This window comes from Silurus meridionalis, chromosome 1 (assembly GCF_014805685.1).
Source record: "Silurus meridionalis isolate SWU-2019-XX chromosome 1, ASM1480568v1, whole genome shotgun sequence".
In the NCBI taxonomy this organism is placed as follows: Eukaryota; Metazoa; Chordata; class Actinopteri; order Siluriformes; family Siluridae; genus Silurus; species Silurus meridionalis.
In genome coordinates, this window is record NC_060884.1 from 33502403 (window position 1) to 33525900 (window position 23498).

Genomic DNA, 23498 nt, shown 5'->3' on the forward strand with positions numbered 1-23498 from the left:
AGATGCATGTGATGATTCTGAAAATTTTACGGAGGATTAATTTGACCCCGGATCAGTGGTAAAGGATTTGGACTCTGGACCGGAAGGTCATGTGTTCAGATCCTGGCAAAAATCAAATCCTTTGCTTTCTCTTCTTCTTCTTTCGGCTTCTCCCATTAGGGGTCTCCACAGAGGATCATCCGTCTCCATCCCCCCCTGTCCTCTACATCTGCCTCTTTTACACCAACTACCTGCATGTCTTCCCTCACCACATCCATAAACCTCCTCCTTGGTCTTCCTCTTTTCCTCCTTCCTGGTGGCTCCATCCTCAGCATTCTCCTACTGATATACCCCATGTCCCTCCTCTGCACATGTCCAAACCATCTCAAACCTCCCTCACCTTGTCTCCAAAAGTCCCTCAAAAAAACTCATTTCTAATCCTGTCCATCGTCATCACTCCCAACGAACATCTCAACATCTTCAGCTCTGCTACCTCCAGCTCCACCTCCTGTCTTTTACTCAATACCACTGTCTCTAATCCATACAACATCTCCAGCTCTGCTACCTCCAGCTCCAGCTGAGTCACAGTAAAGACTCATTCAAAATGAACAATCATACATGACTGACTCGTAACTCAGAATCACAAGGAGTGACGACGATGGACAGGATTAGAAATGAGTTTATTAGATGGACAGAGCATGTAGGACGTTTTGGAGACAAGGTGAGGGAGGTGAGATTGAGATGGTTTGGACATGTGCAGAGGAGGGACATGGGGTATATCAGTAGAAGAATGCTGAGGATGTAGACACCAGGAAGGAGGAAAAGAGGAAGACCAAGGAGGAGGTTTATGGATGTGGTGAGGGAAGACATGCAGGTAGTTGGTGTGAAAGAGGCAGATGTAGAGGACAGGGGGGTATGGAGACAGATGATCTGCTGTGGAGACCCCTAATGGGAGCAGCCGAAAGAAGAAGAAGACAAAGTTGGTGTATGTAGACGTGTTGGATGATCTGCTTATTAAAAATGTACCATTTGGTTTTATTTAGGAACATAATGACAAAAAAAGATTCACTAGTCTTCAAAATAATCTCATCTTCCCCAGAACTAATTCTGATCGATTACTTAGTGGTGTGTAAAAAGGGGGAAATGTCGCTACCTGGCGGTTGCACTTTGAAACTGACGCTCTGAAATAAAAAATTGATTTTTATTTAAAAAAACAAAAAAAACAACGCCCTCTTGTGGACGGTGCGCGGCATGGCGGCGGAGTTTCCTGTTGAGTTTTCCTGTAGACAGAGAAACGGGAACTCCTCCCGACCGCCGCCTTGTGTGTCGGTGTCGAGGCGGAAAAGGCAGGATTCCGTCGCGGTTCACAGCGAAGTTTTTGATCGCAAATACAAACACCGAGGTCTCGGGGAATAATCCGGACTCCAGGAGGGAGTTTTGTCCTCGCTTCGGGTTCGGCTCATGGAGGTTTAATTCTCCGGGACTGCATCGGTTGATCCCTGAGGAAAGATTTCGGGGTGGGTATCCGATTTAGCAGCACGAAAAAAGTTTTGCTAACCTCTGTTCAGGTGTTGGTTTTGTGCTTTTCGGTGGTGTTTTACCTTCTTACAAATGCTGAATTCTGGAAAAAGTCCTCAAAACTAGTGTTTTTGCGTAAAGTATTAAAATAAGCGAGTTAAATGCGGGTTTGTTCGGTTTGGGTGAAGCCCAGGAGCCTCCGAGGCCTCAGTCTCCTCCCAGTCCTGCCTCGGTTTAGTCAAATACAAACCAAATACCAGCCAAAAATACCTGTTTTTCACTTTGTGTTTAAACAAAAAGTCAAATAAATGTTCCTTCATTACTGAAGTAGTATTTTGGCTCATTATGGACAAAACAGAACGTGTTTTTTGTTTGCATTTAACGCCAATGAGACGATTTCCTCCTGTTTTCATTTACATTATAGCAGCTATAAACGCCCTGTCCATCACTGGGCCTCTCCGTTTCCCTCCTGTGTCCTGTAGAGTCACAGCTCAACCCCTGACACTGGAGACTCCTATAGACTCCACAGAAACTTCTAGACCAATGAGAAGGAGCTCTAGAGAGCTTAGTAGAGCTGAACCCAGATTAAACAATTAAAACCGAGTCTAAAGACTGAGCTTTACTGTTAAACTGAGCCTAAAGACTGAGCTTTGTTGTTAAACCGAGTCTAAAGACTGAGCTTTAGTGTTAAACCGATTGTAAACACTGACCTTTAGGGTTAAACTGAGCCTAAAGACTGAGCTTTAGTTTTAAACCGAGTCTAAAGACTGAGCTTTGGTTTTAAACTGAGTCTAAAGACTGAGCTTCAGTTTTAAACCGAGTCTTAAACTGAGCTTTGGTTTTAAACTGAGTCTAAAGACTGAGCTTTGGTGTTAAACCGAGTCTAAAGACTGAGCTTTAGTGTTAAACCGAGTCTAAAGACTGAGCTTTAGTGTTAAACCGAGTCTAAAGACTGAGCTTTAGTGTTAAACCGAGTCTAAAGACTGAGCTTTAGTGTTAAACTGAGCCTAAAGACTGAGCTTTGTTGTTAAACTGAGCCTAAAGACTGAGCTTTAGGGTTAAACTGAGCCTTAAGACTAAGCTTTAGGGTTAAACTGAGCCTAAAGACTGAGCTTTAGGGTTAAACTGAGCCTTAAGACTGAGCTTTAGGGTTAAACTGAGCCTAAAGACTGAGCTTTAGGGTTAAACTGAGTAAAGACTGAGCTTTAGGGTTAAACTGAGCCTAAAGACTGAGCTTTAGGGTTAAACTGAGTAAAGACTAAGCTTTAGGGTTAAACTGAGTAAAGACTAAGCTTTAGGGTTAAACCGAGTCTAAAGACTGAGCTTTAGGGTTAAACCGAGTCTAAAGACTGAGCTTTAGGGTTAAACTGAGTCTAAAGACTGAGCTTTAGGGTTAAACTGAGTAAAGACTGAGCTTTGTTGTTAAACTGAGCGTAAAGACTGAGCTTTGTTGTTAAACTGAGCCTAAAGACTGAGCTTTAGGGTTAAACTGAGCCTAAAGACTGAGCTTTAGGGTTAAACTGAGCCTAAAGACTGAGCTTTAGGGTTAAACTGAGCCTAAAGACTGAGCTTTAGGGTTAAACTGAGTAAAGACTGAGATTTGTTGTTAAACTGAGCCTAAAGACTGAGATTTGTTGTTAAACTGAGCCTAAAGACTGAGCTTTAGGGTTAAACTGAGCCTAAAGACTGAGCTTTGTTGTTAAACTGAGCCTAAAGACTGAGCTTTGTTGTTAAACTGAGCCTAAAGACTGAGCTTTAGGGTTAAACTGAGTAAAGACTGAGCTTTAGGGTTAAACTGAGCCTAAAGACTGAGCTTTAGGGTTAAACTGAGTAAAGACTGAGCTTTAGGTTAAACTGAGTAAAGACTGAGCTTTAGGGTTAAACTGAGTAAAGACTGAGCTTTAGGGTTAAACTGAGTAAAGACCTTTAGGGTTAAACTGAGTCTAAAGACTGAGCTTTAGGGTTAAACTGAGTAAAGACTGAGCTTTAGGGTTAAACTGAGTCTAAAGACTGAGCTTTAGGGTTAAACTGAGTCTAAAGACTGAGCTTTAGGGTTAAACTGAGTCTAAAGACTGAGCTTTAGGGTTAAACTGAGTAAAGACTGAGCTTTAGGGTTAAACTGAGTCTAAAGACTGAGCTTTAGGGTTAAACTGAGTAAAGACTGAGCTTTAGGGTTAAACTGAGTAAAGACTGAGCTTTAGGGTTAAACTGAGTAAAGACTGAGCTTTAGGGTTAAACTGAGTAAAGACCTTTAGGGTTAAACTGAGTCTAAAGACTGAGCTTTAGGGTTAAACTGAGTAAAGACTGAGCTTTAGGGTTAAACTGAGTCTAAAGACTGAGCTTTAGGGTTAAACTGAGTCTAAAGACTGAGCTTTAGGGTTAAACTGAGTAAAGACTGAGCTTTAGGGTTAAACTGAGTAAAGACTGAGCTTTAGGGTTAAACTGAGTCTAAAGACTGAGCTTTAGGGTTAAACTGAGTAAAGACTGAGCTTTAGGGTTAAACTGAGTAAAGACTGAGCTTTAGGGTTAAACTGAGTAAAGACTGAGCTTTAGGGTTAAACTGAGTCTAAAGACTGAGCTTTAGGGTTAAACTGAGTCTAAAGACTGAGCTTTAGGTTAAACTGAGTAAAGACTGAGCTTTAGGGTTAAACTGAGTAAAGACTGAGCTTTAGGGTTAAACTGAGTCTAAAGACTGAGCTTTAGGGTTAAACTGAGTCTAAAGACTGAGCTTTAGGTTTAAACTGAGTAAAGACTGAGCTTTAGAGGTAAACCAGATTTGCTTCATCTGTGGGGTTTGTTTCTGCGTCAGACGTGATTTCCCCACACGTTCACCACACGTTTTTAAACCCTACACTAATGCACTGTACGGTCAGAAGTTTGTGGACACGTGAGCGTGAGATTGCCACGTGCTGCTTGTTGAATGGCTCATTTTACTGCTGTTATAATAAGTTTGTTTAACAGTAGTGTTTTTTTCTGGACTGTGTTTAGCCCCACCCCCTCATTAGAAATGCGTGTGTGTGTGTGAGAGAGAGAATCTGTGTGTGTGTTAAATCGACTCACACTGAAATTTGAAAAGCTGTTTACAGTTTTCTCAGCTTTGTGCTCATGAACGTGTTGCATCCAAATGAGATGTGAGAAATGTGTGAAAGCGTTGGCATGCAGAAGGAAATTGTCGTGCGCGAGTGTGTGTGTGTGTGTGTGTGTGCGTTCGCTTGTGTGCGTGCGTGCGTTTGTGCGTGTGTGTGTGTGTGTGTGTGTGTGTGTGAACAGTGTAAACAGCCTGATATAAAGCCTCTGCATCAGTGTGACCCTCAGCGGAAATTCTGATTGCAATCACTCAGATTCAAGTTTGTGTGTGTGTGTGTGTGTGTCTCCATGGTGATGTTTGAGGATGTTTATTCTGTTGAAAATGAGATTTGTATGAGAAGCGTCATAACCGTTCTCCTCCTCATAATATATTTTGTTTAAATAGTGAAAATGGGTGGGTGGATGGATGGATAGATAGATGAGTGGGTAGGTAGATGGATAGATTGGTCGAATGTGAGGTAAGTGGATGGATGGATGGATGGATGGATGGATGGATGGATGGATGGATGGATGGATGGATAGATAGATAGATAGATAGATAGATAGATAGATAGATAGATAGATAGATAGATAGATAGATAGATTTGGTCAATTGTGTTGTAAGTAGATGGATGGATTGATGGATGATGGATGTAAGGATGATGGATGGATGGATGGATGGATGGATGGATGGATGGATGGATGGATGGATGGATAGATAGATAGATAGATAGATAGATAGATAGATAGATAGATAGATAGATTTGGTCAATTGTGTGGTAAGTAGATGAAGGATGGATGATGGATGTAAGGATGATGGATAGATGAAGGATGGATGATGGATTGATCCACACACATCCACACGTGCTGTACACTTGAGCTGATGTTATTGGGGAATAGTTGTTGTTTCTTCATATCCTGCGTGTTGTTATGTATATATTTGTAGAAGTAGAGAAAAAAACGGATCTATTGCACCTTTAATAACTGATTGTGTGAAGTTCTGCATTAAAACACTGGTGGTGGATCTGCTGCAACATGGCCTTCGTAACCAGACCTGCTGTCTGTTGAGACGTTACTTCTGGTTACTAAACTTCCCTTTTTTTTCTTTTCTTTTCTTTTCTTTTTTTTTTTTTTTTTTTAAGTTCGTTGCTGTGACTCTTGTAAAACCCTCCAAAGATGTTCTTCACTAGTTGGAGGTTTATCCCAGAGCAGTTCAGTAGGATTTAGGTGCAGTGTCTGGGCAGGTTGTTCCATGAGAGTTCAGACGTTCGTTTCCGAGTCCAGATGTCCAGGAACTGCATGGTGATGAAGTATGGAACAGGAGCCATGTTGGTTCAGGATTTTCATTTTCCAGAATAAGTCTCCATCCTTCCCTGCTCCAAAACAACCCCAAACCATTAGTCCACCTCCATGTTCACCAGTTCTTCTTGTAGAGTCAAAAGTGCCACGTTTGGACTCCACAGAACTTTCTTCCACTTATTCACTCTACAGTTCTTGTGTTTTTTTTAACACGTTTCAAAAAGCGTGGAAAAAAAACTCCACACGTATAAACAGCTGATTGTTTTCGGTTTGATGTCATTTGCACAGTCGCTCATTTTTCCTCAACGCCTTTTATGTCGAAGATCATCGCTTGTTCTTAAAGCTATTTTTAGCTGTTGAATAAGGAAGTGAGGCCGTTTCAGGGGTTGATTCGAGTCGCATGTTTGCCCGAGGGTTACAGAATGTCGAGAATCTCCACACCTGCTGATTACAGGCTTTAGAACAGTAGCGCAAAACAAAACACCATCTCCGCCCGCACCCACGCCGTGTAGGAATGCGGCGACCGACTCTACAGCCGTGTCGGCCGTTTCTATAGCAACAGCTCGTTCAAGTGAAGGGAAAATTTCATGCTTTTCAAGACGTCCTACACTATTTTGTTTTTCCAAACAGTTTGGAGAAGAAGCACATATGGCTGAAGAAGTCGGGTGTTATAACACTTTTAGCTACACAATGTAAGTCTCGATGTTAGAGTTGTTTATCTTTCATGTCTTGTGTAGAATCATGACGACCACCGTGTCTCTGGAGGACGCTCTGTCCAACGTGGACTTGCTGGAGGAGCTTCCACTTCCAGACCAGCAGCCATGCATCGAGCCCCTGCCCTCATCACTCATATACCAGGTCACTACACACACTACACTGTACTCTAGTAATTAAACTACACACACACTACACTGTACTCTACTAATTAAACTACACACACTACACTGTACTCTAGTAATTAAACTACACACACTACACTGTACTCTAGTAATTAAACTACACACACACTACACTGTACTCTACTAATTAAACTACACACACTACACTGTACTCTAGTAATTAAACTACACACACTACACTGTACTCTAGTAATTAAACTTCACGCACTACACTGTACCTTAGTAATTAAACTACACACACTACACTGTACTCTAGTAATTAAACTACACGCACTACACTGTACTCTACTAATTAAACTACACTCACTACACTGTACTCTAGTAATTAAACTACACACACTACACTGTACTCTAGTAATTAAACTACACGCACTACACTGGACTCTAATAATTAAACTACACGCACTACACTGTACTCTACTAATTAAACTACACTCACTACACTGTACTCTAGTAATTAAACTACACACACTACACTGGACTCTAGTAATTAAACTACACACTACACTGTACCCTAGTAGATAAACTACATGCACTACACTGTACTCTAGTAATTAAACTACACACAGTACACTGTACTCTAGTAATTAAACTACACGCACTACACCGTACCCTAGTAATTAAACTACACACACTACACTGTACTCTAGTAATTAAACTACACGCACTACACTGTACTCTAGTAATTAAACTACACGCACTACACTGTACCCTAGTAATTAAACCACACGCACTACACTGTACTCTAGTAATTAAACCACACGCACTACACTGTACCCTAGTAATTAAACTACACGCACTACACCGTACTCTAGTAATTAAACGACACACACTACACTGTACCCTAGTAATTAAACTACACACACTACACTGTACTCTAGTAATTAAACTACACGCACTACACTGTACTCTATTAATGAAACTACACGCACTACACTGTACCCTAGTAATTAAACCACACACACACTACACTGTATCCTAGTAATTAAACTACGCACTACACTGTACTCTACTAATTAAACTACACTACACTGTACTCTATTAATGAAACTACACACACTACACTGTTCCTAGTAATTAAACTACACACTACACTGTTCCTAGTAATTAAACTACACGCACTACACTGTACTCTAGTAATTAAACTACACACTACACTGTACCCTAGTAATTAAACTACACACACACTACACTGTACTCTAGTAATTAAACTACACGCACTACACTGTACTCTAGTAATTAAACTACACGCACTACACTGTACCCTAGTAATGAAACTACACACACACTACACTGTACTCTAGTAATTAAACTACACGCACTACACTGTACTCTAGTAATTAAACTACACGCACTACACTGTACCTAGTAATTAAACTACACACACACTACACTGTACTCTAGTAATTAAACTACACGCACTACACTGTACTTTAGTAATTAAACTACACGCACTACACTGTACTCTAGTAATTAAACTACACGCACTACACTGTACTCTAGTAATTAAACTACACGCACTACACTGTACTTTAGTAATTAAACTACACACACTACACTGTACTCTAGTAATTAAACCACACGCACTACACTGGACTCTAATAATTAAACTACACGCACTACACTGTACTCTACTAATTAAACTACACTCACTACACTGTACTCTAGTAATTAAACTACACACACACACTGTACTCTAGTAATTAAACTACACACACTACACTGTACCCTAGTAGATAAACTACATGCACTACACTGTACTCTAGTAATTAAACTACACACTACACTGTACTCTAGTAATTAAACTACACGCACTACACCGCACCCTAGTAATTAAACTACACACTACACTGTACTCTAGTAATTAAACCACACACACACTACACTGTACTCTAGTAATTAAACTACACGCACTACACTGTACCCTAGTAATTAAACTACACGCACTACACTGTACTCTAGTAATTAAACTACCGCACTACACTGTACCCTAGTAATTAAACTACACGCACCACACTGTACTCTAGTAATTAAACCACACGCACTACACTGTACCCTAGTAATTAAACTACACACACTACACTGTACTCTAGTAATTAAACTACACGCACTACACTGTACTCTATTAATGAAACTACACGCACTACACTGTACCCTAGTAATTAAACTACACACACTACACCGTACTCTAGTAATGAAACTACACACACACTACACTGTTCCCTAGTAATTAAATGACACACACTACACTGTATCCTAGTAATTAAACTACACGCACTACACTGGACTCTAGTAATTAAACCACACACACACTACACTGTACCCTAGTAATTAAACCACACACACTACACTGTTCCTAGTAATTAAACTACACACTACACTGTTCCTAGTAATTAAACTACACGCACTACACTGTACCCTAGTAATGAAACTACACACACTACACTGTACTCTAGTAATTAAACTACACACACACTACACTGTACTCTAGTAATTAAACTACACGCACTACACTGTACCCTAGTAATGAAACTACACACACTACACTGTACTCTAGTAATTAAACTACACACACTACACTGTACTCTAGTAATTAAACCACACGCACTACACTGTACCCTGGTAATGAAACTACACACACACTACACTGTACTTTAGTAATTAAACTACACACACACTACACTGTACTTTAGTAATTAAACTACACGCACTACACTGTACTCTAGTAATTAAACTACACGCACTACACTGTACTCTAGTAATTAAACTACACGCACTACACTGTACTTTAGTAATTAAACACACACTACACTGTACTCTAGTAATTAAACCACACGCACTACACTGTACTCTAGTAATTAAACCACACGCACTACACTGTACTCTAGTAATTAAACTACACGCACTACACTGTACTCTAGTAATTAAACTACACACACTACACTGTACTCTAGTAATTAAACTACACACACTACACTGTACTTCAGTAATTACACACGGTGACTTTAGTTTGTTTTATTTAAGATTTTATATATAAAAAAAAATTATAAAATGAATTTACTTTTAATGACATTAATGCATATTAAAATTAAGATTATATGTTATATGTAATTGTGTTTATATTTTATATGTAATGAGCCTTTTTTGTGTACCCTAATGAAACATTTAAAAACTAATTATTTTTATATAATATTATTTATATCAAAAAGTGCCTTTTAAAAGTATAATTTTTTTTTATTTGCTCTTCTTTAAAAGAAATAGACGAAATATTTTAGTAAAAATAAATGTGTTTGGTAGTTGTTGAATTTGTTTGGTTATAAATGAAAATTAAAAAAAGTAAATTAAATATAAAAAAAATAAAAAGAATTAAATAAGTACATATTTTTAAGTTCTATTAGAAAGAAATTGTAAAATTTACTTTTTTATAATTATTTATTAGTTTTGGATGAATTTTAATATATAATAATATAATAATATAATAAAGAATAAATTTTTGGGTTGAAAAGTGAAACACTTTGTGATTTATCATGTTGATGTTTTTTCATCATCAGCCGAACTTCAACACCAACTTTGAAGATCGAAACGCCTTTGTGACGGGAATCGCACGCTACATCGAGCAAGCCACTGTCCACTCCAGCATGGTAAACCTCACTCTGACTCGCCTCTGAGTCTCCCCTGTCTCACTCTGTCTCGCCTCTGAGTCTCCCCTGGCTCACTCTCTCACATCTGAGTCTCCCCTGTCTCACTCTCTCACATCTGAGTGTCCCCTGTCTTACTCCAACTTGCCTCTGAGTCTTCTGTGTCTCATTCTCTGTCTTACTCTAACTTGCCTCTGAGTCGCCCGTGTCTCATTCTCTGTCTCAATCTCTCGCATCTGAGTCTCCCCTGTCTCCCTTTTGACTCACCTCCAAATCTCCACTGTCTCACTCTCTCGCATCTGAGTCTCTGTCTCACTCTCTCGCATCCGAATCTCCCGTCTCTCACTGACTCACCTCTGAGTCTCCCCTGTCTCACTCTGACTCACCTCTGTCTCCCGTCTCACTTTGACGCACCTCTGTGTCTCCCCAGTCTCACTCTAACTCACCTCTGTGTCTCCTCTGTCTCACTCCTGTACAGAACGAGATGTTGGAGGAGGGCCAGGAGTACGCTGTGATGCTCTACACTTGGAGAAGCTGCTCCCGAGCCATCCCACAGGTAATATACACACACACACACACACACACACACACACACACACACACACACACACACACTCGGCTCCCACTTTGCTTGTAGTTGCTTTATTTATATATATGTATATCAGGGCTGAAACGATTCCTCAAGTAATTTGAGTAATTTGAATACAAAAAAGCAAAGAGGCAAATTATTTTCTTTGTTTAGTCCCTTTAACTACACACGGAGCACTGTGTTTCCCCATGGACCGTTATTACTGGCGCACCAACTCTGAGCTGTTCTGGGGTCTCATTTATAAACTTTCCACATGAAGGTTGTGTGTGTTATCTGTTGGTGTGTTTACATGGGGCATGTATGAATGATAATGTAGTGGGTTTGAGAGGGTGGGATCAACTTTTCTCTTAGTGCGCTCAACACTTCACACACAAAAGCTGTGGCGTTTATAAACGAGACCCCCGGACAGGTAACACAGGAGACGCTGCAGAATGAAGAGAGAGAGAAAACAGTGAGCGGTGAGAAGAAGATTCAGACCAAAGTACACCACAGAAAGTTTCCAAGATTCAAACTCAAACATAAAGAAAACATCTTAGAAGTGTGTTTACACTTTTATTAGTAATTTGAAATTGATTTTTACATTTTATTTGATATTTGTATTTGCATTTTGATGTAATTTGGCAATTAAATGCACTTAAATGGGTTTTCACAGGTTGCAATTTCAAAATAATCGATGGACTAATTGGTAGAATATTTAATTATTAAAATAATCGATAGCTGCAACCCCTGTGTGTGTGTGTGTGTGTGTGTGTGTGTGTGTGTGTGTGTGTGTGTGTGTGTGTGTGTGTGTGTGTGTGTGTGTGTGTGTTTATATATATATATATATATTGCATTTTCTTTTTTTAACCTGTTCTTTTAGGTGAAGTGTAACGAGCAGCCCAACAGGGTGGAGATCTACGAGAAAACCGTGGAGGTTCTGGAGCCCGAGGTCACCAAGCTGATGAACTTCATGTACTTCCAGGTAACGGCTTTCGACTGACCATCATCAGGTTGTTGTCATGGTGATGGTGTTGGTACGTTTGGGGAAAAAAAAAAAAAAATGGAGTAACGGTACACAGAATTCACGGCTCAGTTCAGTTTCAGTACAGTTACGGAGAAGAATAAAAAAACAGAATATTGTTTTTATTTTAAATTAAATCCCTGCCTGGTTTAAATTAAAAAATAAAATATATCAAAATAAAATAGAAAAAAAAAAAATCAAAGCAATACATTTTATTATATTGATTAAATTGAGTGCTGAATTAAATTGGCTCAAATTAAATCAATTTACTTTAATGCATACATTTGTTTAATTATTCAATTAATTAATTTATTCATGAATAAATAAATTCCTCTTATCCTTCATTCATTCTGCTCACGATAGGTGGATTTGTACCGTTAAACCCCTGTGTGTTGACGTAGAGGAGCTTCAGGAGATCATTGAAAACTCACTCTTTTGGTTGTTGTTCTTCTCAGCGCACGGCGATCGATCGTTTCTGCGGCGAGGTGCGGCGCCTGTGTCACGCCGAGCGCAGGAAAGACTTCGTATCCGAGGCTTACCTGCTCACCCTGGGAAAGTTCATCAACATGTTTGCCGTGCTGGACGAGCTGAAGAACATGAAATGCAGCGTCAAGAACGACCACTCGGCCTACAAACGGTATGCGTTCCTCAAACAACCAGATGATCGTATTTGTATTAGTAATAATTTCCAAATGCTAATAATGATTTGGAACACCAAAACTGTGGTCAAAAGTATTGGGACACCCGACTTTTACAACGACATGTGCTCCTTCTCTGAAAACTGTGTAAACACACACATCTCTGGATACATTTGGTTGCATGGAATTTTTCCCTTCACTTCAGGAGACCCAAACCTGTTCCAACATGACACAAAGTGCTCAAAGCCACCTCTTCATGAACATCTGCTTCAAACTTACTGTAGCATGTTCTTACATGCTTGTAAGTAGTACCGCTTGCAACCACTAGATGGCACTGCGTTCAGTATTGAAATGATTCTAGTTCTCTGGCACTGGTGACTCCTTCTGTAAACGACTCCAAATCCCTGGAGCTGTTGCTATAGCAACGCTAACGTATTAGTTCCAGTGCGATAATGAATAATTTCCGGCCAATCAGAATCGAGAATTCAGCAGCGTTATAGAATAAAATTTCAAACTATTTTTATTTGTAGCGATGAACTAACGTGTTCTTCTACCCGACAGAGCGGCACAGTTCCTGAGGAAAATGTCTGAGCCATCATCTATTCAGGAGTCTCAGAACTTGTCGATGTTTCTGGCCAACCACAACAAGATCACACAGGTATCACAGATCACTGATTCAGTCTTCTAGTATGATCTATGGTCTACTAGATATCATGTTTAAATGTGTGTGTGTGTGTCTCAGTCTCTCCAGCAGCAGTTAGAGGTGATTAATGGTTATGAAGAGCTCCTGGCTGACATAGTCAACCTCTGCGTGGACTACTATGAGAACAAGATGTACCTCACGCCTGGGGAGAAGCACATGTTGCTCAAAGTAAGGCATCACACACACACACACACACACACACACACACACACACACACACACAATCTTTTTTATTTGACTTTTTAATATTTTTAATTATGATTTTTCTCTCCGTCCTCCAGGTCATGGGCTTTGGGTTGTACCTGATGGATGGAAACAGCAGCAACATCTACAAACTGGACACCAAGAAGAGGATCAACCTCGCCAAAATCGACAAGTTTTTCAAGGTGCGTATCAGTGTGACGCTTGGAGTGATGCACCAAGTTCTACATTCAGTTCCCATTTCCTGCATCACATCAGCAGAAGATTGTTTGTATTTCAGATTAGACTTCTGTAATCTTTTTTTTGCCCCCGATGTGCCCCGCAGCAGCTGCAGGTGGTTCCTCTGTTTGGAGACATGCAGATCGAGCTTTCACGTTACATCAAAACCAGCGCTCACTTTGAAGAAAACAAATCCAGGTAAGAAACCATCATCCGAACAACCTGACAGGATTCACGTGATGTGACCTCATTACAGGTAGCGCTGAAACCTGACACACCTGTGTGTGTGTGTGTGTGTGTGTGTGTGTGTGTGTGTGTGTGTGTGTGTGTGTGTGTGTGTGTGTTCCAGGTGGTCTTGTACATCCACAGGCAGCAGTCCTCAGTATAATATCTGCGAGCAAATGATTCAGATTCGTGAGGATCACATGCGTTTTATCTCTGAACTGGCTCGCTACAGCAACAATGAGGTGTGTGTCCTTGACTGTCATTAATTACTTAATTGATCAATCAATTGGTTAATTCATTAATTGTTTACTTAATCAGCTAAAGACTTTATACATCAAATTATGTAATTAATTACTCCATTAATTAATAATTCAAATGAGTCATATTTAAAAACCTTTACATTTCCATTTGGTTTGTGTGTTTGTGTGTAGGTGGTGACAGGATCAGGACGCCAAGAGGCCCAGAAGACAGACACTGAGTACAGGAAGTTGAGTGACCTGGCCTTGCAGGGCCTTCAGCTGCTCTCTCAGTGGAGTGCTCAAGTCATGGAAGTGGTGAGTGTGTGTGTGTGTGTGTGTGTGTGTGTGTGTGTGTGTGTGTGTGTGTGTGTGTGTGTGTGTGTGCGCGCATGCAAATGCTACATAATCACAACAAGAGTTGGACCGATACAGATGTCGATTTTTACAGTGGATGCTGGATAAAAAAAAAACAAACATAACACTCTATGTAAAATAGTACTGAACTTTATTCTAAAAATATAGTTGGGGGGAAAAAACTGTTCACGGAAATGTGCTAAATATGAATATTTTAATTATATTTATACATTTTAAGGGGAAATAAAAGATGTGCCTTTAAACTGTAACAAAAGTAACACTTCAAATAAATAAAACCATTTACGTATGTCCAAAATGAATAAAAAGACACTTTAAATAAACCGCGCATTGCATCGCCTCTAGAGGCCGCTCTCATACCGTTTAGAGCGACCCGGAAAAACTATCGGTATGGAAAAATCTACTATTTGACCTCCACTCACAACATATTTTATAAATGATTTGATCAAACAGGCATTTTATTTAAAACTGTTTTAAAAGTGTAAACTGTCGAACCGTGACTTAAAAACCGTGGTGCATAACGAACCGTGAACTTTGTGTACTATTACATGCCTAATACTGTATAATATTTATGGACGGAATCTCCAGTTCCAGTGCTTTGTACCAGTAACCTGGGCTGAGGAGATTCTTTCAAAACGGTTTCGACATTTTCTAACAGCGATGCTCCTTTTTTGTCAGTATTCGTGGAAGCTGGTGCATCCGACAGACAAATATTCCAACAAGGACTGTCCCGACAACGCGGAGGAGTACGAACGGGCCACCAGATACAACTACACCAGTGAAGAGAAGTTCGCTCTGGTGGAGGTCAGTGTCTGAGAAAGTGTGTGTTTGTTTGAGTGAAATTCAGATAGAGCTCTGGTTCTAATTGACTGAGGCTGTTGGTTCTGATCGGTTCCAGGTCATCGCCATGATAAAGGGGCTGCAGGTGCTGATGGGTCGTATGGAGAGCGTTTTCAACCATGCCATCCGCCACACCATCTACGCCGCCCTGCAGGACTTCGCCCAGGTCACGCTGCGAGACCCGCTGCGGCAGGCTATCAAGAAGAAGAAGAACGTCATCCAGAGGTGTGTGTGTGTGTGTGTGTGTGTGTGTGTGTGTGTGTGTGTGTGTGTGTGTGTGGGTGTGGGTGTTAACGATGTGCTGCATCGATTTTAAAAAAGCACGTATCAGATGGCATTTGTATCACGATGCATCATTTTTTAAATATTTGCGCCACTTTATTTCTATATAATTATCAGTAGATGCGCTGTACATTTTATTATTTAGAAAATGACCTATAATTTGTGACCGATATTTGATACGTCAATTTGCTACGTGAAATTGACGTATCGCTACACTAGTGAAAGTGAGGCGTGTCCTGAGAGTCACATAGAATCCAGATTAACATGGCAGAGGTAGAGCTGTAACTTCCTGCAGACACAACTGGAAAAGAACGTCTTGTTTCATTTCATTATTTTTATTTTTGCACTACAAAAGTGTGTGTGTGAAAGAGACATGAGTTAGAGGTCAGAAGATCATTTATGATGATCGCTTTTGAGTCAGAAGGTTTGTAGGAGCACAAGATCTGAAAATATCTCTGGTTGCGGTAAGATCGCAAATCTGGAGAGCCCACGTGAATTTCTTTTTCCATGGTCTTCTAGATGTTCTCTTTGGATGTAAAAGGTGACCTTTGTTGTTACAGCGTCCTCCAGGCCATCCGTAAGACCATCTGCGACTGGGAGACGGGACGAGAGCCTCATAACGACCCCGCTCTGCGAGGGGAAAAGGATCCCAAGGGAGGATTTGATATCAAAGTGCCCCGTCGCGCCGTGGGTCCTTCCAGCACTCAGGTGCCTTCTTCGGAATCATCTGAACATTATTAACGTCCAAACTAGTAGCTATGATTAAATCAGATCCCCCCTCTCTTCATTCAGCTGTACATGGTGAGGACCATGCTGGAGTCTCTGGTTGCGGATAAGAGCGGCTCGAAGAAGACGCTGCGCAGCGGCCTGGAAGGACCGACCATCCTGGACATCGAGAAGTTCCACCGGGAATCCTTCTTCTACACTCACCTGCTTAATTTTAGCGGTAAGATCCTCGCTCCAGGAACAAACTGGAACTTTTGCTACCAGACACGCTTTAGTACTGAAGTTTAGGAGACATGGTGGAACTCTTCTTAGTCCCAAGAGATTTGATTGAAGGTCAGTGAAGAAGGAAATGAAGTTTTTGTGTGTTTCGTTACAGACACCCTGCAGCAGTGCTGTGATCTTTCCCAGCTCTGGTTCCGCGAGTTCTTCCTGGAGCTCACTATGGGCCGCCGTATCCAGTTCCCCATCGAGATGTCCATGCCCTGGATCCTCACCGATCACATCCTGGACATGAAAGAAGCCTCAATGATGGAGTCAGTAACATCAGAGCAGAATTAAACCGATTAACGGCACTAGCGATACGAAGAAAATATCATATCACGATTTCCAAACAATTTTCTACCATACACCGTACCCTGTAGGACCAAAAGTTTGTGGACACCTGAGTATAAGATTGCAATGTGCTTCTTTTTTTGAACGTCCAATTCCACATTTAGTCTCCATTTACTGTTATTATAAAATCCACTCTCCGTTCAGCAAGGCGTTACTGAGACCTTCTCCGTCCCTCCTCAGGTACGTTCTGTATTCTCTGGACCTGTACAACGATAGCGCACACTACGCTCTCACCAAGTTCAAGAAGCAGTTCCTCTACGATGAGATCGAGGCTGAGGTAACCTCATCATCATCATCATCATCATCATCGTCTTGATTGTCTTTTCTATTTATAACCACCAGTTACTGCTGAAGCTTCACGATTTTTTTTTTTTTTTCCTGTAGGTGAATCTCTGCTTTGATCAGTTTGTCTACAAGCTCGCGGATCAAATATTTGCCTACTACAAAGTCTTGGCAGGAAGGTGGGAGGAAAAAGAGGAGCAGGAATCATTTCCTGTATCGTGTGTGTGTGTGTGTGAGAGAGAGAGAGAGAGAGAGAGAGAAGAAAAGCCAAGGCTGAATACTGGGCTGTTGGTGTGCTATTAGATTGGTTGGATATCCCAGGCTTTTGCAAGTGTGTTCTAGGAGGTTGCTAGGGAATCCCAGGAGGTTGTTATGGTATCTAAGTTGGTTGCTAGGGTGTTTCCCAGGGTTACCGAGGTGTTTGCTGGGGTATTTCCGGTGTTTCATAGAGTATTCTAAGAGTGGGTCTGCAACTAAGCATTATTTTGATCATCGGACGATTCCAGGTTTTCTTTGTTGTGTTTAATATAAAATGCTCTCATGATTTGGACGACTTGAGACACACACTTGTTCCTGCTGCAGGTTGACCCTGTACTCCCGTATTTTCACAGGCGGCCGTGATTCTTACCGTCGCACTAAACCGTAACTTCAGCAGCACAACTAATCGATAACAACATTCAGTGACTACGAATTTCACTATTGATTCTTATGGATTTTATCAATCACTTGTTGCAGCTCCACCTATGTGTTTGCTGGGGTATTCCTGGTGTTTCCTAGGCTATCCCAGGTGGTTACTAAGGTGTTTGCTGGGGTATTCCTGGTGTTTCCTAGGCTATCCCAGGTGGTTACTAAGGTGTTTGCTGGGGTATTCCTGGTGTTTCCTAGGCTATCCCAGGTGGTTACTAAGGTGTTTGCTGGTGTTTCCTAGGCTATCCCAGGCGGTTGCTAAGGTGTTTGCTGGGGTATTCCTGGTGTTTCCTAGGGAAAGAATGTGCTTCCATGAACTGGTGTGTGTTTGTTTTTTTTTATAGACATGCTGAGTCTTTCTTTTTGTCTGCAGCTTACTCCTGGATAAAAGACTTCGAGCAGAATGTAAAAACCAGGGAGCCAATATTTCCTGGCCTCCGTCCAACCGCTATGAGACGCTCCTGAAACAGAGACATGTCCAGGTGTGGATTCAGAACTCATATTTGTGTGTGTGTGTGTGTGTGTGTGTGTGTGTGTGTGTGTGTGTGTGTGTGTGTGTGTGAGAGAACATCAGTGACTCCTCAGTGCTGGGACGTGACCATGGCATAAGGTGATGATCCATGACTAGGTGTGAAACTGTACACCGTGTTCATGCTCTCCGCTTCACCTCAGGCCGATCTTCACCTCCACATCGTGACCACAACCTGACGTCCTGGAACAGTTCACACCTCCACCTGGATCATCACCCACGTCTGTATATGTAACTACATTGTGGTTTCTTGCAGCTCTTGGGTCGTTCCATTGATCTGAACCGCCTCATCACTCAGAGAGTCTCCGCTGCGCTCTACAAGTCCCTCGAGCTGGCCATCAATCGCTTCGAGAGCGAGGACCTCACCTCCATGGTGGTACGTTCTGCACTCACACCTTCAGCTGGAGAACCTCAGGAATTACACAGTTATCATCATCGATCCTCTCTTCCTTTATTCGCTCTCTCTCCCTCCATCCCCCTCTGTTTCTTTCTCTTTTTCCCTCTTTCTTAAGTTGCTCTCTCTCCCACCATCCACCTCTCTCCCTCTTTCTTTTTTTATTTTCTTCTCTTCCTTATTTGCTCTCTCCCTCCACCCCCTTTCTTCCTTTATTCTTTCTTTCTTTTCCTTGATTTCTTTACACTTCCTTACCTCTCCATTTTTCTTTCTTTCTCTTCTATTCCTTCTATTTTTATCTCTCTCTCTCTCTCATATCCTCTCTCTCTCTCCATCAGGAGTTGGAGGGCTTGATGGACATTAACCGAATGACCCACAAGCTCCTGAGTAAGTTCCTGACCCTGGACAGTATGGACGCCATGTTCCGTGAGGCCAATCACAACGTATCTGCTCCGTACGGCAGGATCACGCTGCACGTCTTCTGGGAGCTTAACTACGACTTCCTGCCCAACTACTGTTACAACAGCTCCACCAACAGGTACCTCCTCCAGATCAGACCTACAGTCCACTGAGGAGGACGAGCACTGAGAGGACAACTCACATATCTGTCTTTTCTTCCTGTTCGGGAACGTGGGAAAAAACACAAGAGTTTTATGTACATGTACATTATGAAACAGTATCTGTTTATGGCAGTTGTGTAAAAGTTTACAACTGTGTGTGTGTGTGTGTGTGTGTGTGTGTGTGTGTGTGTGTGTGTGTGTGTGTGTGTTCAGGTTTGTTCGTACAGTGATGCCGTTCTCACAGGAGTTCCAGAGAGACAAACCGCCCAACGCTCAGCCTCAGTACCTCTACGGCTCAAAGGTCTGAACATCTTCAGTCTCTTTGTCTGTCCCAGTCTCTCTGAGACACTCACTCCGTCTCATTTCCTCATTCTCTCTGAGACACTCATTCCGTCTCATTCCCTCAGTCTCTCTGAGACACTCACTCCGTCTCATTCCCTCAGTCTCTCCGAGACACTCACTCCGTCTCATTCCCTCAGTCTCTCTGAGACACTCACGCCGTCTCATTTCCTCAGTCTCTCTGAGACACTCACGCCATCTCATTTCCTCAGTCTCTCTGAGACACTCACGCCGTCTCATTTCCTCAGTCTCTCTGAGACACTCACTCCGTCTCATTCTCTCAGTCTCTCTGAGACACTCACTCCGTCTCATTCTCTCAGTCTCTCTGAGACACTCACTCCGTCTCATTCTCTCAGTCTCTCTGAGACACTCACGCCGTCTCATTTCCTCAGTGACAAAATAATAAATGTCTGCCAAATTATTAAAAACAAAACAGGAAATGATTCAGAACATCTAAAGAATAAAAAACAAAAACAAGTCATGTGACAAATCTCTCTGAGACTCTCTCTCTCTCTCTCAAATCTAACCCCCTCCCCTCACCCAGGCGTTGAACTTGGCCTACAGTAGCATATACGGTTTCTACAGGAACTTTGTTGGTCCTCCTCATATCAAGGCCATGTGCAGACTGTTGGGGTACCAGGGCATCGCCGTGGTGATGGAGGAGCTGCTGAAGGTGGTCAAGAGCCTGGTAAGGACCAGGTCATGTGTGTGTTGTGTGTGTGTGTGTGTGAGAGATCCAGTTCAGGTGGGTTTCAGGTTAACTTCCTGTTTCCATGACAGCTCCAGGGCACCATTCTGCAGTATGTGAGGACTCTGATGGAGGTGATGCCAAAGATCTGCCGCCTGCCACGCCACGAGTACGGCTCTCCAGGTGTGTGTGTGGGTTTGTGTGTGTTTGTGTTTGTGTGAGTTTGTGTGGGTGTATGTTCATGAGCTTGTCCTGTGCTACAGGGATCTTGGAGTTCTTCCACCACCAGCTGAAGGACATTGTGGAGTACGCTGAGCTGAAGACCGTATGCTTCCAGAACCTGAGGGAGGTGGGCAACGCCGTGCTCTTCTGTCTGCTCAGTGAACAGAGCCTGGTACGTCCAACACACACACACACACACACACACACACACACACTATAATAACCGTGTCTAGAACAAGTGTTGTAGTCATGTGATATCTGACCACATCTCCACCTTCTGTCCTTCATCTCAAAGCCCTTTAGTTTACTTTTACAGTTTTTTTTTTGCCCTCACACTCAACACACTACGCTTCAGTTACTCTGTGTGTGTGTGTGTGTGTGTGTGTGTGTGTGTGTGTGTGTGTGTGTGTGTGTGAGGTTGCATAAGTCACAAGCTGTATATGGTAAAGAGAGATGTGTTATCAGGTTTATCAGCTCTCACACTTGTCACGTGATTTACTGCATATGATGGTGGTGATGGTTGGGGATGATAGTGATGATGTTGGAGATAATGATCGTGATAGTGGTGGTGATGAAGATGGTGGTGGTGGTGATAAAAACGAAAGTGGTTTTGTTAATTACGAGGATGATGGTGAGGAGGTGATAGCTGATTGATTGAGGCATTGGACTTTGAATCCGAAGGTTGTGAGTTCGAATCCCAACCACACCAAGATGCCATTTCTGGGCCCCTAAGCAAGGCCCTTAACCCCATAGATACTCAGTTGTATGAATAAGACACATGTCTCTGTGGATGACTGTGGTGGTGGTGGTGATGTTTTATTTCTGTGTGTTTTTGTGCAGTCTCAGGAGGAAGTGTGTGACCTGCTGCACGCTGCACCTTTCCAGAACATCCTCCCCAGGGTTCACGTGAAAGGTACTACATCCATCAGATGTGTTACTGTATGTGTGTCTGGTTGTGAATGAGTCATACGTGTGAAAGTTGTGTAAGCTCCGCCCCTTTCTGCGTGCAGAGGGCGAGCGGTTGGATGCCAAGATGAAGCGTTTGGAGGCAAAATACACTGCGCTGCACATGGTGCCTTTAATTGAGCGCCTGGGAACTCCACAGGTGGGGCAGATCTCTCACACACACACACACACACACAAAACCCTGTGTCAGTTGTCATAGTAACGAGGTGAGTTTGTGTTACACAGGGTTTCAGCCTCTATTTGTCTGTCCATCCATATACATCTACCTGGTTCTCTGTATATATCTGTCTATCCCTCCATCTCTGTATATATCTGTCTATCCCTCCATCCTGTATATATCTGTCTATCCCTCCATCCCTGTATATATGTCTATCCCTCCATCTCTGTATATATCTGTCTATCCCTCCATCCCTGTGTATATCTGTCTGAATATGCGGCTGATGATTTTCCTGTACCCGCGTGACACCGTTTCGTTTTCGCTCCTCGTTAGCAAATTGCGATCGCTCGCGAGGGCGACCTGCTGACCAAAGAGCGTCTGTGCTGCGGACTGTCCATGTTCGAGGTCATCCTGTCGCGCATCCGCGGTTTCCTGGACGACCCGATTTGGCGCGGCCCGTTACCTAGCAACGGTGTGATGCACGTGGATGAGTGTGTGGAGTTTCACAGGCTGTGGAGCGCCATGCAGTTCGTCTACTGCATCCCGGTCGGAGCGCACGAGTTCACTGTGGAGTGAGTGATGCACCTCTAACACACATTCAGACACACACTGATGCTGATGATGATGGTGGTGGTGATGTTCTCCAGGCAGTGTTTTGGCGACGGGCTAAACTGGGCCGGCTGCATGATCATCACCCTGCTGGGGCAGCAGAGGCGCTTCGACATCCTGGACTTTAGCTACCACCTGCTGAAGGTGCAGAAACACGACGGCAAGGACGAGATCATAAAGAGTGTGGTGAGTGCGATGGTCATGATGACAAGTTTTTCCGTCTGTCTCTTTCTCCCCATTTATCGATCACCTAACTCTCTCTAGATTCCACACACTTTTCCATCTATAGATTTTTTCTTTCTCCCTTCTAAAACCATAACAACAACGTTCTAACCGAACTCTCCTCCTTTCTCCTCTCGTCCAGCCCTTGAAGAAAATGGTGGACCGTATCCGCAAGTACCAGATCGTGAACGATGAGATTTTCTCCATCCTGAACAAGTACATGAAATCGGGCGACGGTGAGAACATGCCGGTGGAACACGTGCGCTGCTTCCAGCCGCCGATCCACCAGTCCCTGGCCAGCAACTGAGATTTACTGCGGGCTTCGGCTTGGACCGCACCAGCGCATTGATCATGGTGGGGTTCAGGCGGAGCAGATGTTTTTTTGCACCATCATTAAAGCCTGTAGTGTTCTGTATAACGGAGACAGTACATCGTAGGGGGTGGGGGGGAGGTGAGATGATGTTAAACACGGTGTTACACGTATAGTACATGTGCCTTATTCCAGAAAAAAATATAACGAGCATATTTTCTTATTTTCCTCTAATCATTTACATTTTATATACTTATTACAACGGGTGTGTGTGGGGGGAGGGGGGGAATAACTGTTTCATCAAGAGATTATTTAAGTGTTTTCTGATCTTTCTTGAGAGACGGAGGAGGAACCATCGCAGGAATACGGTTTTTTTGGGTTAAAAAAAAAAAACAAGTGCCTAAACATGTGCCTTTTTTTTGTATTTGATTTGTAATCTCATTTTTAATTCAATAAATAAAACAATTTAGCAGTAAATCGCTTCAATC

At 42.3% G+C, this 23498-nt stretch overlaps 1 protein-coding gene across 1 annotated transcript; it reads left to right on the top strand.

Annotated features, from left to right (window-relative positions):
• The first annotated feature begins 1261 nt into the window (after positions 1-1261).
• On the top strand, positions 1262-23487 carry cyfip1 (cytoplasmic FMR1 interacting protein 1). The gene is made up of 31 exons (XM_046846659.1): positions 1262-1496; positions 6600-6720; positions 10313-10402; positions 10878-10955; positions 11848-11949; positions 12444-12625; positions 13188-13284; positions 13369-13497; positions 13611-13715; positions 13856-13947; positions 14099-14216; positions 14406-14528; positions 15264-15389; positions 15484-15650; positions 16268-16415; positions 16500-16653; positions 16810-16966; positions 17226-17322; positions 17430-17506; positions 18388-18496; positions 18800-18919; positions 19276-19475; positions 19711-19798; positions 20381-20524; positions 20617-20707; positions 20788-20918; positions 21587-21659; positions 21757-21851; positions 22203-22441; positions 22517-22664; positions 22843-23487. The coding sequence occupies exons 2-31, from the start codon at positions 6604-6606 to the stop codon at positions 23005-23007; spliced, it is 3762 nt and encodes a 1253-aa protein (XP_046702615.1). The 5' UTR covers positions 1262-1496; positions 6600-6603; the 3' UTR covers positions 23008-23487.
• The last annotated feature ends 11 nt before the right edge of the window (positions 23488-23498 follow it).